The sequence below is a fragment of the Prunus dulcis genome, chromosome 6, assembly GCF_902201215.1.
Source record: "Prunus dulcis chromosome 6, ALMONDv2, whole genome shotgun sequence".
NCBI lineage: Eukaryota > Viridiplantae > Streptophyta > Magnoliopsida > Rosales > Rosaceae > Prunus > Prunus dulcis.
Window position 1 is genome coordinate 3033558 of NC_047655.1, and position 12812 is coordinate 3046369.

Consider the following 12812-nt stretch of genomic DNA (forward strand, 5'->3'; position numbering starts at 1 on the left):
ATGCATCATACTCGTATCTTAGAAATATTAATGGTTTATTATTAATATTTTTTTTTATAGATATGAATCGAAAAGATCCTGCGTGGAAGTATGCAAAAGAAATAGAGGGGGAAAAATACTTGAGGAAAGTCACAATTAAGAGGAAAGTCAAAAGCAAGTCCATAGGAGCGATGCTTATGGATGAAGATGATGAGATAGATAAAGATCCTTCAACATTTGATAGTGGGAAATATCCTTTTCATATTGATACAGTTGATCAATATGATAGTGATGCTAGTTTGAATATTAGTGTTGAGGAGTGGGATGAGTGAATTATGTTTTTGTTTTGATGTTGAATAAATATTTTATGTTTTGGGATTGATTATTATGTTTTGGGATAGATTATTATGTTTTGAATGACAATTAGTTGTACAATTTAATCGTATTGTATTATTCATAAATTTTTCTTATTAAAATAACTTAATGTTCAAAAGGCTTACGCCTCAATGCTTCAAGGCTTACGCCTCGCATAGCGCTACTAAAAACGCCTCGCCTATACACCTCGCCTTTGAAAACATTGGTTAAGACTATAACAAGTTGATTATGAAAGTTAAATGTGTGCTTGTCATAATTCTGTGACAGCTAATATGGTCAGAAACTGTGGTCTTTTGGTAGAAGAAATTCTGACGGACGTCCACCTCTCTAGACCCTTGAAAGTAGGAGACTATATAAACCTATTTGGGGTGGCATTTCAAGCCTAGCCATCCCAGTTTCCGATATGCCAACTTCAATTTACTGTATATAGATTGTGGTCCTCCTAGAGTTTCCCAACTAAGAAAACTATGGTCCATCTCAATGCATGAGATATTTCAAAACTCTCTTATCACCATTATCGTCGCTGTCCCTCCGTGATCAGGCTAGGAGGTGTGCTAGCTAGAGAGCTCCAACAATGTCAGACGGCTTAGGTTCATCCTTGCCTCCACCTCCTGGCCACAACCAATCGAAGGCCAGCAGTGCACGACATGTCGCCTTCTCTGAAACCTCTGCACCATCAGCTCCCAGCAAGGCCCATGATCAAGCCATCCATTTTGTTCCTGACCTTGATGATGAGCACCCCAAACGCTTTCGTCCAGGCTGCTACGCCTGCTGCGCATGGGGTTGCTTGTTCTTCTTTGCCTTCATACTGCTTGCTCTCATTGTTGGTTTCATATTCGTGGCTATCTTCCAATCCTATCTGCCTCAAATCCACATCCGAAGGTTCAACGCCACAACCATCAACTTCGCTCAAGCCAACAAAGATTTGGGCGTGAAGGGAAAAGTTGATTTTCTTGTGGAGTTTTTTAACAAGAATGAGAAAACTGAGCTCAGATATGGCGCCTTCAAGATCACTGCTTCATCTGCGCACGTCCAGCTAGGTAAGACTGAGTTTCCTGAGTTTAGACAGGGCCAAAAAAACACAAAATCTCTGAACGGAACCATCACGGTTAAACTTTCTGGGGTTGATAAAGAAGACGCAGATCAGCTCAAAACCGACATAAAAAATAGGGAAGTAACTCTGAATTTGGCAATAACCGGCAGTGTTAGCTTCCCTATTGGAGGAGTTTGGTTTAAGAGCGTTCCCATCATATCAAACTGCGATGCCAAGCAAAGGGAAGTTGATTTTGGAAACAAGGCCAAATGTGACTATAGGATTATTGCCATAAAGTAAAATCCTCATTGATATCTCTCTCCATCCGCGTAGAAAATGCTTTAGAACCCTATTTTTTTCTCAACTCTCTCACATGATCCTGAAGTCTGTATACGTACGAGCTGCATGTATTCAATACGAGAGAAAGAGTTGAGAAAAAAAGAAAGTTAGGGTTATATAGAGCTGCATGTATTCAATACGAGAGAAAGAGTTGAGAAAAAAAAAAAAAGAAAGTTAGGGTTATATAGCGTATGTTGTCTGAGACAGATTCAATGGGCTGCAGGACAATAGCTGCCAATAGTGTTAGATGAGGGAATTGGTTTGAGCCATCATCATAATCATGTCCATTGCATAAAAGATTTTATTGTTTGTTATGTATCATGTGGAATGTTTACAAACTTTTCCCTTTCTTTTTTTTTGCGTGCCTTTCCAATTGCTCCATCTTTCTTTAATGTGGAGAAACTTGTGGAGAATCAATAAACATCTCAAGATTTTGAATACTCTTCATAATCAAAATACTCATAATTGCAATCTTTACATGTCTTCAATCGAGATTCAAAGCGCACACACAATATGCACCACTTTCTGTAATAATTTCGTTGCCTAGTTTTTTTTTTTTTTCCTTTCTAAATTTCATGATTTCCAATTCACCAATTGCTTTTGAACCTCGAATTATGAGATGTCACCATTCTAACATCGAAAGGACATGCAAACTAACTAAATTACAATACAATGCACATTAAAAAAAATGTTCACAGGTTTGTACAATTAAGTGTGACACTCAACCAACTTGATAAATTATTTAGTTTCATAACATAGAGTATCATCGCCTTAAGAAAAAAAAATTGTTTTCACAAACAATTTACGCTATTATCAATATAATCATGCAATAAGCCCATAAAACCAAACTAAATTATTTATCAATTAGTTCTTAGTTTAGCATGATTTATTTTTAAAAAATTTGGAATAATTTAATTTCCTTTTATGCAGGGGTCGATTTGGGAGCGTAAAATAACTTTTCTACTTGGCATTGTATTATTGATCAAGAATAACAAAACAGTGTTATCCCCTTACAAATACCTTTTTTTTTTTGGCCATGATTGAGTGGATAAGCCAGAGTTAGGCTGAGGGGTATTGATAGTGGCCCACACATCTAATGGTTGTATTGATAATGGCCCTTGGATGGGTCCAATCTACACCCTACGGTACACGCCTAATTGAATACGGGGTGGGGCCCACACATCCAGGGACCCGATTACAAAATTTAACGGAGAATGTGGTCACGGATAAAATTAACGTCTCTCACTCAGGGACTCCGTAGCAAAGACAAAAAAAGGGTGGGGGCATATGGAGTAAGGGTGTTGTAATAAGGACGTGGATCGTACGCCAAGTTGGAATATAAAATAGAAAATTCTAGAAACAAAGCTTTTTCCTTTTTCTTATTTCTTATCTTTTTATATATAAAAATACAAAATATATTTCGGAATTTTACCCTTCTCAGCCCCTCACGAAGTCTCTGATTCTGTCAAATACAAGTTCACAATCTCCTGGTATTTGCCTTTCTCATCCCATTCTCTGTAATTATTGTTGTTGTTTTTTCATTATTTATATGATCTGGGGTTTCTCTGCTGATCTCGGATCGGCGTCTGTTTTACGAATAGGGTTTGGTTTTGGGAAATTTGGGTGTCGTTTTGGTCTTGTTTAGGCTCACGATCTGGGGTTGATTCGATTGTTTTCTGGGTCTTCAGGTTGTCTTTGTGCGGTTGTGTGTTGCCATGGCGTCAAAACGCATCTTGAAGGAGCTTAAGGATTTGCAGAAAGACCCTCCTACCTCATGCAGTGCTGGTATTTGCTCCTTTCCCTTTTCCACAATCCCTTGCATGGTTTCTGTCTCAGACTTGTAAATGTTTATTTAAATTTGTATTAAGATTGTAGAAAGTATTAATTGCAGCTAATTAACTGGTTAATTTTAAGGCTTTCAACCCTTTTCAGCCCACGATGTTTAGCATAAGCATGGCCCTTTTGATCCTTTAAAGAGGAAAAAACTGAAAATAATGTTCAAATATTGTGAGTTGTTGAATGGCATATTTGTGGATGGCCCAATCGAGAGCAACACCTCTAATCTAAGGAGGAGGTTGTCTCGGGCTCAAATTCAAACCCCCATCCCCTAATGTTTAACTGATCGAAGATGGTAGCATATTTGCACTTTAATGAGTTTCCAGTTGTCTAGTGTGCTTGCTAATGCATCTTAGCTTTCTCAGATATGTATATTTTGATCACTATTTATTTTGAGGTTGATATAGAAGCTTTTCTTTGGGTGTACCTTTTAATGGGTTATAGGTCCCGTGGCCGAGGACATGTTCCATTGGCAAGCAACAATTATGGGGCCTGCTGACAGCCCATATGCAGGTGGTGTTTTTCTAGTTTCAATTCATTTCCCTCCAGATTATCCATTCAAGCCTCCAAAGGTAAAAAAGAAGCAAAACCTTACCCTTTTGTTTCTATAGAATTTGTAGTTGTCTCATTCCTCCATACGATACGATAAAATGAAGTATGAGCTGTGTGTGACATAGAATGGCTAAAATGGACACTGCATCAGTGTTTAATAAAAGGGATAAAGTTTTCTGTTATTTAGTTGATGTGCTTAGGTGATTGTATCAAACTGCTCTCTGCAGATTAAATGATAATTCTGTCAATGGCAACCTGTGTATATTATCTCTGAAATTGTAATATGTGTGAGAACTTACTGAGAAGTAAGATGCTCCCCCTTCCCCCTCCCCTCCAAAACCAATAATCTGATTTTGTGGTGGGTTGGCATGGGTGTGTGAACAAGAATCCCCATAGAGTATTTGGTCCTGTGTATCAGTCTTGATAATTACTCATCTGTGTTGAACATCTATATTAACGTTTTCTTTTATTCAAAATTGATATTCATATAAATTTAACAAAAGTGATGACGTGTTTCATTGGTGCTCTACCTTTAAATCAAACTTTATAAGGTTATGAGAATTATGTGTTCCCTTAGTTTGTGATATTTGTAGGTGTTGTCTTAGAATGATTTTAGAGTTGCACGATAAAAAGCCGATTCTTGTAAGATCATCTTACTAAGCGGGCAATTCAATGTCGTGCTTTGTTTTGGTCGTTTTCATGTTTTGAGGTGATTTATTTTTGGACAGTTTATAATGTAGAGGCTAACCAGAGTTACATTTCAGGTTGCATTTAGGACCAAGGTATTCCACCCAAACATTAATAGTAACGGAAGTATATGTCTTGATATTCTTAAAGAACAATGGAGTCCGGCACTTACCATTTCCAAGGTTTGTGTAGCTATTTTAGTTTTTCGTTTGTGATTACAAGAGGTCTTGCTTCAGTCCTCTTATCAGATTAAAATGATATGTCCTTTGACTCATCCTAATAATCCTACTTTTCACGCCCCATCTTGTTGCATCTTCTGACTTGCCATTGGTGGTGCGGCACATGCAACTCTAACAAGATGGGTGTGAGGGTTACACATAGCAACGTAACATGGTATGCCCAAAGTAGGATTAGATGGAGTTAATATTACATCATTTTAATCTGATAAAAGGACAGAAGCCAGCTCCATTACAAGATAGCAGTTAGAAGAACAGCCAATTTGTTTTGATATATAGGTTATAATGGTCATTCAATAAATTTGTGTTCAGGTGCTGTTATCCATATGCTCTCTGTTGACGGACCCCAACCCCGATGATCCACTTGTCCCTGAAATTGCACACATGTACAAGACTGATAGGGCAAAGTATGAAGCCACTGCCCGCAGTTGGACACAGAAGTATGCCATGGGGTAAAATTGGAGATTCCCAGCATTTGTAAAAGGATGCAAATGCATGAATTCCCTCTCCTCTTAAGTAAACATTGGAAAAATTGAAAATTTCTTTGTCATTTGTGGAACTTAAAATTGATGAAGGAACTAGTTCTCATTGTGTGAATATTCATTTGGGGGCATTGGAGATGGGAAGGAAAAAAAACAACTGTAATGTATTGTTGCTATGTTGTTATTAAGCGAATGGTTTGTTTGTTGATCTACTACCCTTAAAATGATTAAAGAAATAATGTTTTGAGGGCAGGATTGCAGAGATTGCTTATATCGGTTAGCAAATGCTTTCCCCTCAGAAGATCACCGAGGGAAGACACATCCTAAAAGCAAAATACATAATAGTACGTATCGTATGAAGGTTCGAAAGATGTATTTTGTTACAGATTGATGAATTGTGTGGTAACATACAACAAATTGGCCATCTTTTTCACTGGTTTTGTCCTTGTTTATTCTTGTAGGATAGTTATTGGCTTTCTTTTTCACTGGTTTTGTCCTTGTTTCTTCTTATATAAAGTATCAACTAGCTGTGTAGGTGGTTGGACTTTGCTTTTGAGTCTTGTTCTAGTCTATTTATGGTAAATTTTGTTGCATATAACAGTATATGCAAAGCTTCTTTTTATAGCCATTTTATTATGAAAGGAACGTAGTATTTATCTTTTATATGAAAAAAATCACTTTAAATATATATTTTTTTTCTTTTTCTTTTTGCTTGGTCGAAAATCTCTTCAACATAGGGGTCTCGATCATTAGTAGCTACAATCCCATACATGTGAATTGGATGCGAATGCGTCACACCAATGGATGGCTCATGCCGAAACAATGCAATGTTTGGCAACGAGTGATGTGCTCTGTTTTGAATTTTGAGGTTTAAAACCACGTGGCCTTGCGGTTTGAATTGTCGCTCCGTTAATTGCCCAAGTTTGGCGGTATTGAAATCTCTGATTCTTAATGGGTTTTGTTGTATTATGCATATTCTAATTATCTAATACAAGGGGAAGGAGCAGTTAGGTAAAGTCATACTTGATTTAAAGAATAAGTCGAGAAGAGAAGAAAGAAGATGATAAGGAATTGAACATATGACCTCGGGAGAAAAATCGTATTAATTTCCTTTTTAGGCCATCGTAGTAACCCCTATTAAGTGTGTAATATAATAACATTTGAGGGAAAATAATAAAAATTTGATTAACTTATCGCTTGGTTGACAAGCAACGAAGGTGGTCACTGCAACCGCCCTAAATCCTTTTTATTCCAACTCTAGTTGTACATGATTGATCGCTCTTGCTCCACGTGGTTGATTGATGGACTGGGGTCTGTTGCCTTTGCTTCTTGCCCAAGCATTAACCAACTCTAGCAAAATTTTCAACGTTATTTGAGTGGCTTATTTTATTTAAATCAAATTACTGTGTAATGCCATTTCTCATTCTGCAACTCCCATTTGACAAATTTCCTTTTTCTATGTATTGTATTTTGACTGAACCCAATCCCTCGCTTAAAATAATCCCATGGCTGCACCCACCTTAGCAAAATAGACTATCACAATTTATTCTAGGCAGTGATTTTTTATTTATTTATTTTAAAGGTAATGTAATGAATGGACCAACTTAGGTTTGAAGGAGTCAAGAAGAAATAAAAATTGGGTCCAGCTGATATTTCGATGGCTGATCATGACATGCCCTGGCATGCACCTATTAGGAGAGGAACTGCGACAGTAAAAAGTAAAACATCTTCCCAAATCCTAGGTGGAAAGAAAGCATCTGGAAGAGAAAAAAGGTGTTCCTCCCAGCGTGCTTTTGAGGACACAACATACACACAGACAGTAAAAAGGCAGAGAAAAAGAGCTACGTACAACTGCGTGGTCGGTTTTACCAACATGTAAATTAAAATTTGGTTTAATCACAATTGTTGGTCCGGCTATCGTGACAATATTTCAAATCAATAATGCATATTATACGTGATTCATTTAATATACCGTCTCAGTGATATATCCATTGTAAATTTTGAGCTCATTTAATCATCTGAGTCGAGACCAATGGACAAAATTATTGTATACAATCTGTTTTTTCAGTAGCATTTTAATCTTTTGTGAGAAAAGTGTCGTATTGTATGCACCATTTATGGGTCTCTACCGACAATATAGACAGGACCATGTTGGGTGAACTCTAGTGTGCTTAAATTACAAAGATGGACTAAAAGAAAGAAAGACATAATTAAAAAGAGGGTCTACTGTTTTAGATCTAATTGATTCAAAAGATGGGGAAGAAAAATCAAGGGGGAGGGACGACTTGGGCAATTTGTGACCGTCAAGGGGGCTGGCTTTCTTTTGGTGGAATAAACGTAACGAGAGTTGGGGGCTGGGGAAGAGAGCAGAAGAGGGCAACTGACACGTCAATAGAGGCAGCTGGAGGCAGGTTTCCCGCTTTATACTCCCCGACATGACTCATGACCCATGACCCGCTCATAACACTCACTCAAGAGAAAATTATATATATATTACCCATTTCGAATAAATAATATTAAACAATTGACTTGTTATTCGCACTTTCATTTGTCATTTCCACAAAAAAAATAATTGATATTTCTTTTATTTCTTTTGTTACGTAATACTTTATTTTAATTTATAATCGCTACATATTACGTGATGAGAAAGATATTAAGAAAGAATGCATGCACTAGAATTAATACATTTCTCTAAAATTTATATACCTTATAGTTGTACTCGACTAAATAACTCCTCTAATCGGATATTCGGTATAAAATTAAAGACACCTCAAACCGAACAGAAGAATCATTGATTAACAAAGACTAGTTTAGCAAAGCTATGTGCCACACGTTTAACATTACAACCTTAGCATCATCATCGCTCAAGCAAAGGAAACAAAGCAGAGATGATTTCGGAAAAGATAAGTGTAAAAAAACAGCAGTAAAGTTGAGAAATTAAAGCTAAGATAAGAGAGTGAGGTTGATGTATTAATTACTCAAATACTAAGTCCACTCCCACTCTTATGTATCCAATGACTCCATGCACTATATATACCCGTGACCCTTCCCATTCCTCTCCGTTTTCCTCCTGTTCTCCACTTCTCTCTCTCTCTCTCTCTCTCTTCCCAAACCTGCAAAGGGGTTTTAGTACGGTTTCTTATCTGCCAAAAGCCCCTTCTAGCTAGCTGGCTAGGCGCTCCTCCTCCCGTACTCTTCGCAGGTCTCTGCTTCTTCTTTTCCATCACCTTATTTCTTTCCTCTTCGATCCACTCTGAAATCACCCTTCTATAAAAGTTCAGATTCCACCTAAAACCTCACTCAGTACAAACAACTCACTGGTACAGTGGTACAGTTTGTTCTGTATATGCTTCTTGATGTCTCTCAAGAACAAACCTACATCTCCAATTTCATTTCCTCTCCCTCAAAACCCATGACAAGCTTCCAAACCATCTCGTCCGTAAACCCCATGGTCAAATTTTCGGAGCAAGTAACCACCATGACCAAGCTCATCACCCACGAAAACCAAAACTCGCCTGTGAACCCGACCCATCTCCCACCAAAGCTCGTCCGGATCATACTCACAGACGCCGACGCCACCGACTCCTCCAGCGACGAAGAAGACAGCGGCGTACGCAGAGTCAAACGACATGTCAGACAGATCAGCCTCGAGCTCTGTTCACCTTCCTCCTCCTCCTCCCCTTCTTCTTCTTCTTCTTCATTTTCTTCGGGTCATTCCAAACGGCTCAGAAAAGACCAACGACCCACCAAGAAACTCGGGTCGAGGTCGCCGGGATCCGACCAGACTCGGCTGAACAAGTTCCGAGGAGTCCGCCGGCGACCATGGGGCCGATGGGCCGCGGAGATCCGTGACCCGAGCCTGAGAAAACGGGTCTGGCTCGGAACATTCGACACGGCGGAGGAAGCTGCCACTGTTTACGACAGAGCCGCAGTGTTGCTCAAAGGTCCTGACGCCGTCACCAACTTTCCTAACGCCGCTATGACGGAAGCCAAGGTCGTTACTGACGTGGTGGTCCCGGCGGCGGAGGAGAGCTACGGGTGCGGATCACCTACGCCCAACGAGGCTGCCACATCGCCAACTTCCGTTCTCCGGTACGACGAGTTAACGCCGTTCGACGGTTTCAGTTACGGCGAGGTGGACGCCTTTGGGTTCGATATCGACCTGCCATTAAGCCTGCCCGATATTATGTTGTCGAATAATAACAACTTTGCTCACGACGAGTTCGGCGAGTTTGACGTCAACGATTTCTGGGTTGACGTCATATGCTAAATTCACCAGGCACGCTCACACGTGTCGGATTCCACTGAAACACGTGGGTGCGAAGGAGTATTTTGTAATTTCGGCAGAACTGTGCGGGGTGAGTATTGTGACGTGGCATAGTAGGACTGGGAGGGGAAGCTGAGTGTATAATGTAGAATTACCAAAATGCCCAATTAATTTTGGCTAGTCAAACTACGGAGTGTTATTATATGAGTAAAGCCGATTTTATCTAATTATATTCGGCGATTTTGTGATTTTTTTTCTTTTCTTTTTTCTATTTATAAAAATATTGGTGTTTAATTGTAATTAAAAAAGAGTATTAATTTATTTGATATTGTCAATGAGAATTTAGAAGCTTGGAGACTTTTGGGGTGGGAAGAAATCATAAATGAAGGAGTGCTTTGATTCCTTGGACATCACGCCTAGCGTTGAAAAGCAAAAGGCATAATTATTATTACTGATTTCGGCTAAATTAAATATTAAAATGGAGAAGAATATCTAATATGCTTTGTTGTAAATAATATTAAAAAAATCCAATGAATTTTCTTTCTAATTCTTTGCCTTTGGCCTTCGCTTCGGCTTTGGCTGTCACTGTTTATAGTGGCACACTTGGAGGGATGCTCAATACTTTTTGACACGTGTTCAAAACGGGCTGCTTTCACGTAGCAAACTGGTAAGGAGTTTGGATTTTGTCGGATATCCTTGCTGGGCTCCATCAAATATGATATAAAATAAACACTATTAAATAAGACGACAATATCCAATCTCATCGCTTTTTCTCTTTTTTGTTTTTTCTTTCTTTTATCTAAATTGCTTTGTTTTTGTTGATAATGTCATTATTCTGCAAAGATAATTTTGTAGTGGGTTCACAATAAGGTGAACCCATGAAACCTTTTTTTTTTTTTTTGTGTCCATAACAAAAAGAATCCATTTTATAAATGAATCGTTGCGAGTTGTATCGATTTCTATTTATAGATATTTGTGAAATTTATTGTGAGATTCACATATATCTACAGTCAGATTTCATTCAGATTAGATGTACACAACTGATCATAAAATTCATATGAAACATTCACATGAAAATCATCGGCATAATATATGAATTTCACCCTATTATTATACTGCGCTTGAAGACTCTTTCAACACAAAGTTGACGTTAAAATATATTTATCATAAAATAAGATACATAAATAGAAAGGCTGAAATTCCATATAAGGTATGGGATCACTAAGTAAGCTGAGCTCCATCAAGAATCCTAATCTATCTTATTACATTTACTGTTGAAATGGAGAAATACAAGAACCAAGTAGGCTAGTGTGTGGGCCAGTGGGGTCCACATTGAACCGGTGGCTAGTGACTAGTGGTTAATAATCATAGCTGAGGCTCTGGGCCCACACCAATGCATCATGATGGTATTTCAAATGGACCTGGTACAATTGCATAAAACAACCAACGTGGCTACCGGCGGCTGCAAAGTTGGAATTTGAATTCGCCAATTCAAGGGGAATGGATGACGGGAATGAAGATTTTATTTTCTTTAGATCATACAAGCTATAGTTAAATTAGTTTAATCTATGAGGAGGGATTCGAACTTCAATATCAAAAAATGAATTCTCTGTCTTAATTAACTGGTCTAATCGAGATATGCGAGATGAAGAGCTATTTGAGGAGGGTCAAAGAAAATTGGAATGGGCATGCTTGAATTGAAAATGCATGCTTATGCTTGAATAGGGATTTGGTGGGTCCTATGGTTGGTGACCAAACAGATATGAAAGTAACCATCGCCCAATCTGGCCCATTTACGAGCCTATAATCGACAGCCGCCTCCCGCCACTAATGCCAACAATGATTAATTTAATTTGAATCTTAATCCCAAATAGTAGACTTAGGTGCCAAATTTCCAATGCATTTTGGTGTTAATTGGTTGTTTTGTCTTTGCTCGGCACCAGTGAGTACACCCCACATGGTATTATAAAAAAAAACAAAATGTGACATATACTACCATTAATCCAATAATATCCTACTTCTAAATTTTTATTTTTAAATTTTGTATTTTTGTATTTTTGTATGTCATTGTCACATAAGGCATGACTGTTTGCTTCCCAAACTCACACAAGGCATAAATTTTTATTGTATTGATCCGTTGGTCGTCGTCGGTATAGTTTTATTGTTTAAGGATTTTTTCTATTAAGAGTGACAATAATATACTAAACTCACACAAATTATATAGATATTAGAATTCGAACCCATAAACTTTCATGAAGGAGCATTTATTCTAAACTACTACACTAGTAAAATTCTTTACATCGGTAGAACTATTTACAGGACGGACATCTGTGGAAGACTTGTAACAGACAGGGCATGCATAAGTTAATGGGGAAAACGACCCATCAAGTGAAAGACGAAGATATTTATCTTGGAATGTCATGAAATCCCCAAATTTTACACTGGAGATACGTACATATTTATAATGTCTGCACAAAAGTGTGACAAGAGAGTACGGACTGAATTTTGAGGGGCATAAACATAAAGACACCCAGCAAAGTTTAAAGATATTCAAGCCCCACCTGCAAATGGATAAGAACAACCAACCCAAACGTACAAAAACTCTCATGGCATTGCATGATATATATAATATTCTTATGTATATTTATATATGTTGCTGGAGGCTAGTTAGCTAGTGGTGAAGTGGGAATAAATGGTTTCATTTTTCCATAATTTATGGCTGCAATTTTCAATTAATATCCAGGCATGCAGCTCATGACAATGTTAAATAATAGATAAAACAAAAACCAATTCAACAAAAATCCAACATGGGAGATTCTTCGAGAAGTATTTTAATTTTAATTCATGATTGGTTATATATTTTTAATTTCGACTGTTGAATTGTATTTAAGAGACTATCAATATATTTAATGAATGTAATCTAACTACCAAAATTAAAAATATATAACTAATCTTCAACAAAAAATACTTATTAAAGAATCTCCACGAAAATGCTTATGCCAAATTAATGTCCTAAACCCTAAAAC

At 37.7% G+C, this 12812-nt stretch overlaps 3 protein-coding genes across 3 annotated transcripts; all 3 read left to right on the top strand.

Moving 5' to 3' along the window:
* Positions 1-928: 928 nt before the first annotated feature.
* LOC117629692 lies at positions 929-1687 on the top strand. Its single transcript, XM_034362262.1, has one exon. The coding sequence runs from the start codon at positions 929-931 to the stop codon at positions 1685-1687; it is 759 nt and encodes a 252-aa protein (XP_034218153.1).
* A 1387-nt stretch (positions 1688-3074) lies between these two features.
* Positions 3075-5771, top strand: LOC117629728 (ubiquitin-conjugating enzyme E2-17 kDa). Its single transcript, XM_034362305.1, has 5 exons — positions 3075-3216; positions 3415-3511; positions 4007-4134; positions 4879-4983; positions 5350-5771. The coding sequence occupies exons 2-5, from the start codon at positions 3442-3444 to the stop codon at positions 5491-5493; spliced, it is 447 nt and encodes a 148-aa protein (XP_034218196.1). The 5' UTR covers positions 3075-3216; positions 3415-3441; the 3' UTR covers positions 5494-5771.
* Positions 5772-8586: 2815 nt separating this feature from the next.
* LOC117633090 (pathogenesis-related genes transcriptional activator PTI6-like) lies at positions 8587-10122 on the top strand. Its single transcript, XM_034366773.1, has one exon. It carries the CDS (start codon positions 8866-8868, stop codon positions 9787-9789), a length of 924 nt encoding a protein of 307 aa, XP_034222664.1. The 5' UTR covers positions 8587-8865; the 3' UTR covers positions 9790-10122.
* The last annotated feature ends 2690 nt before the right edge of the window (positions 10123-12812 follow it).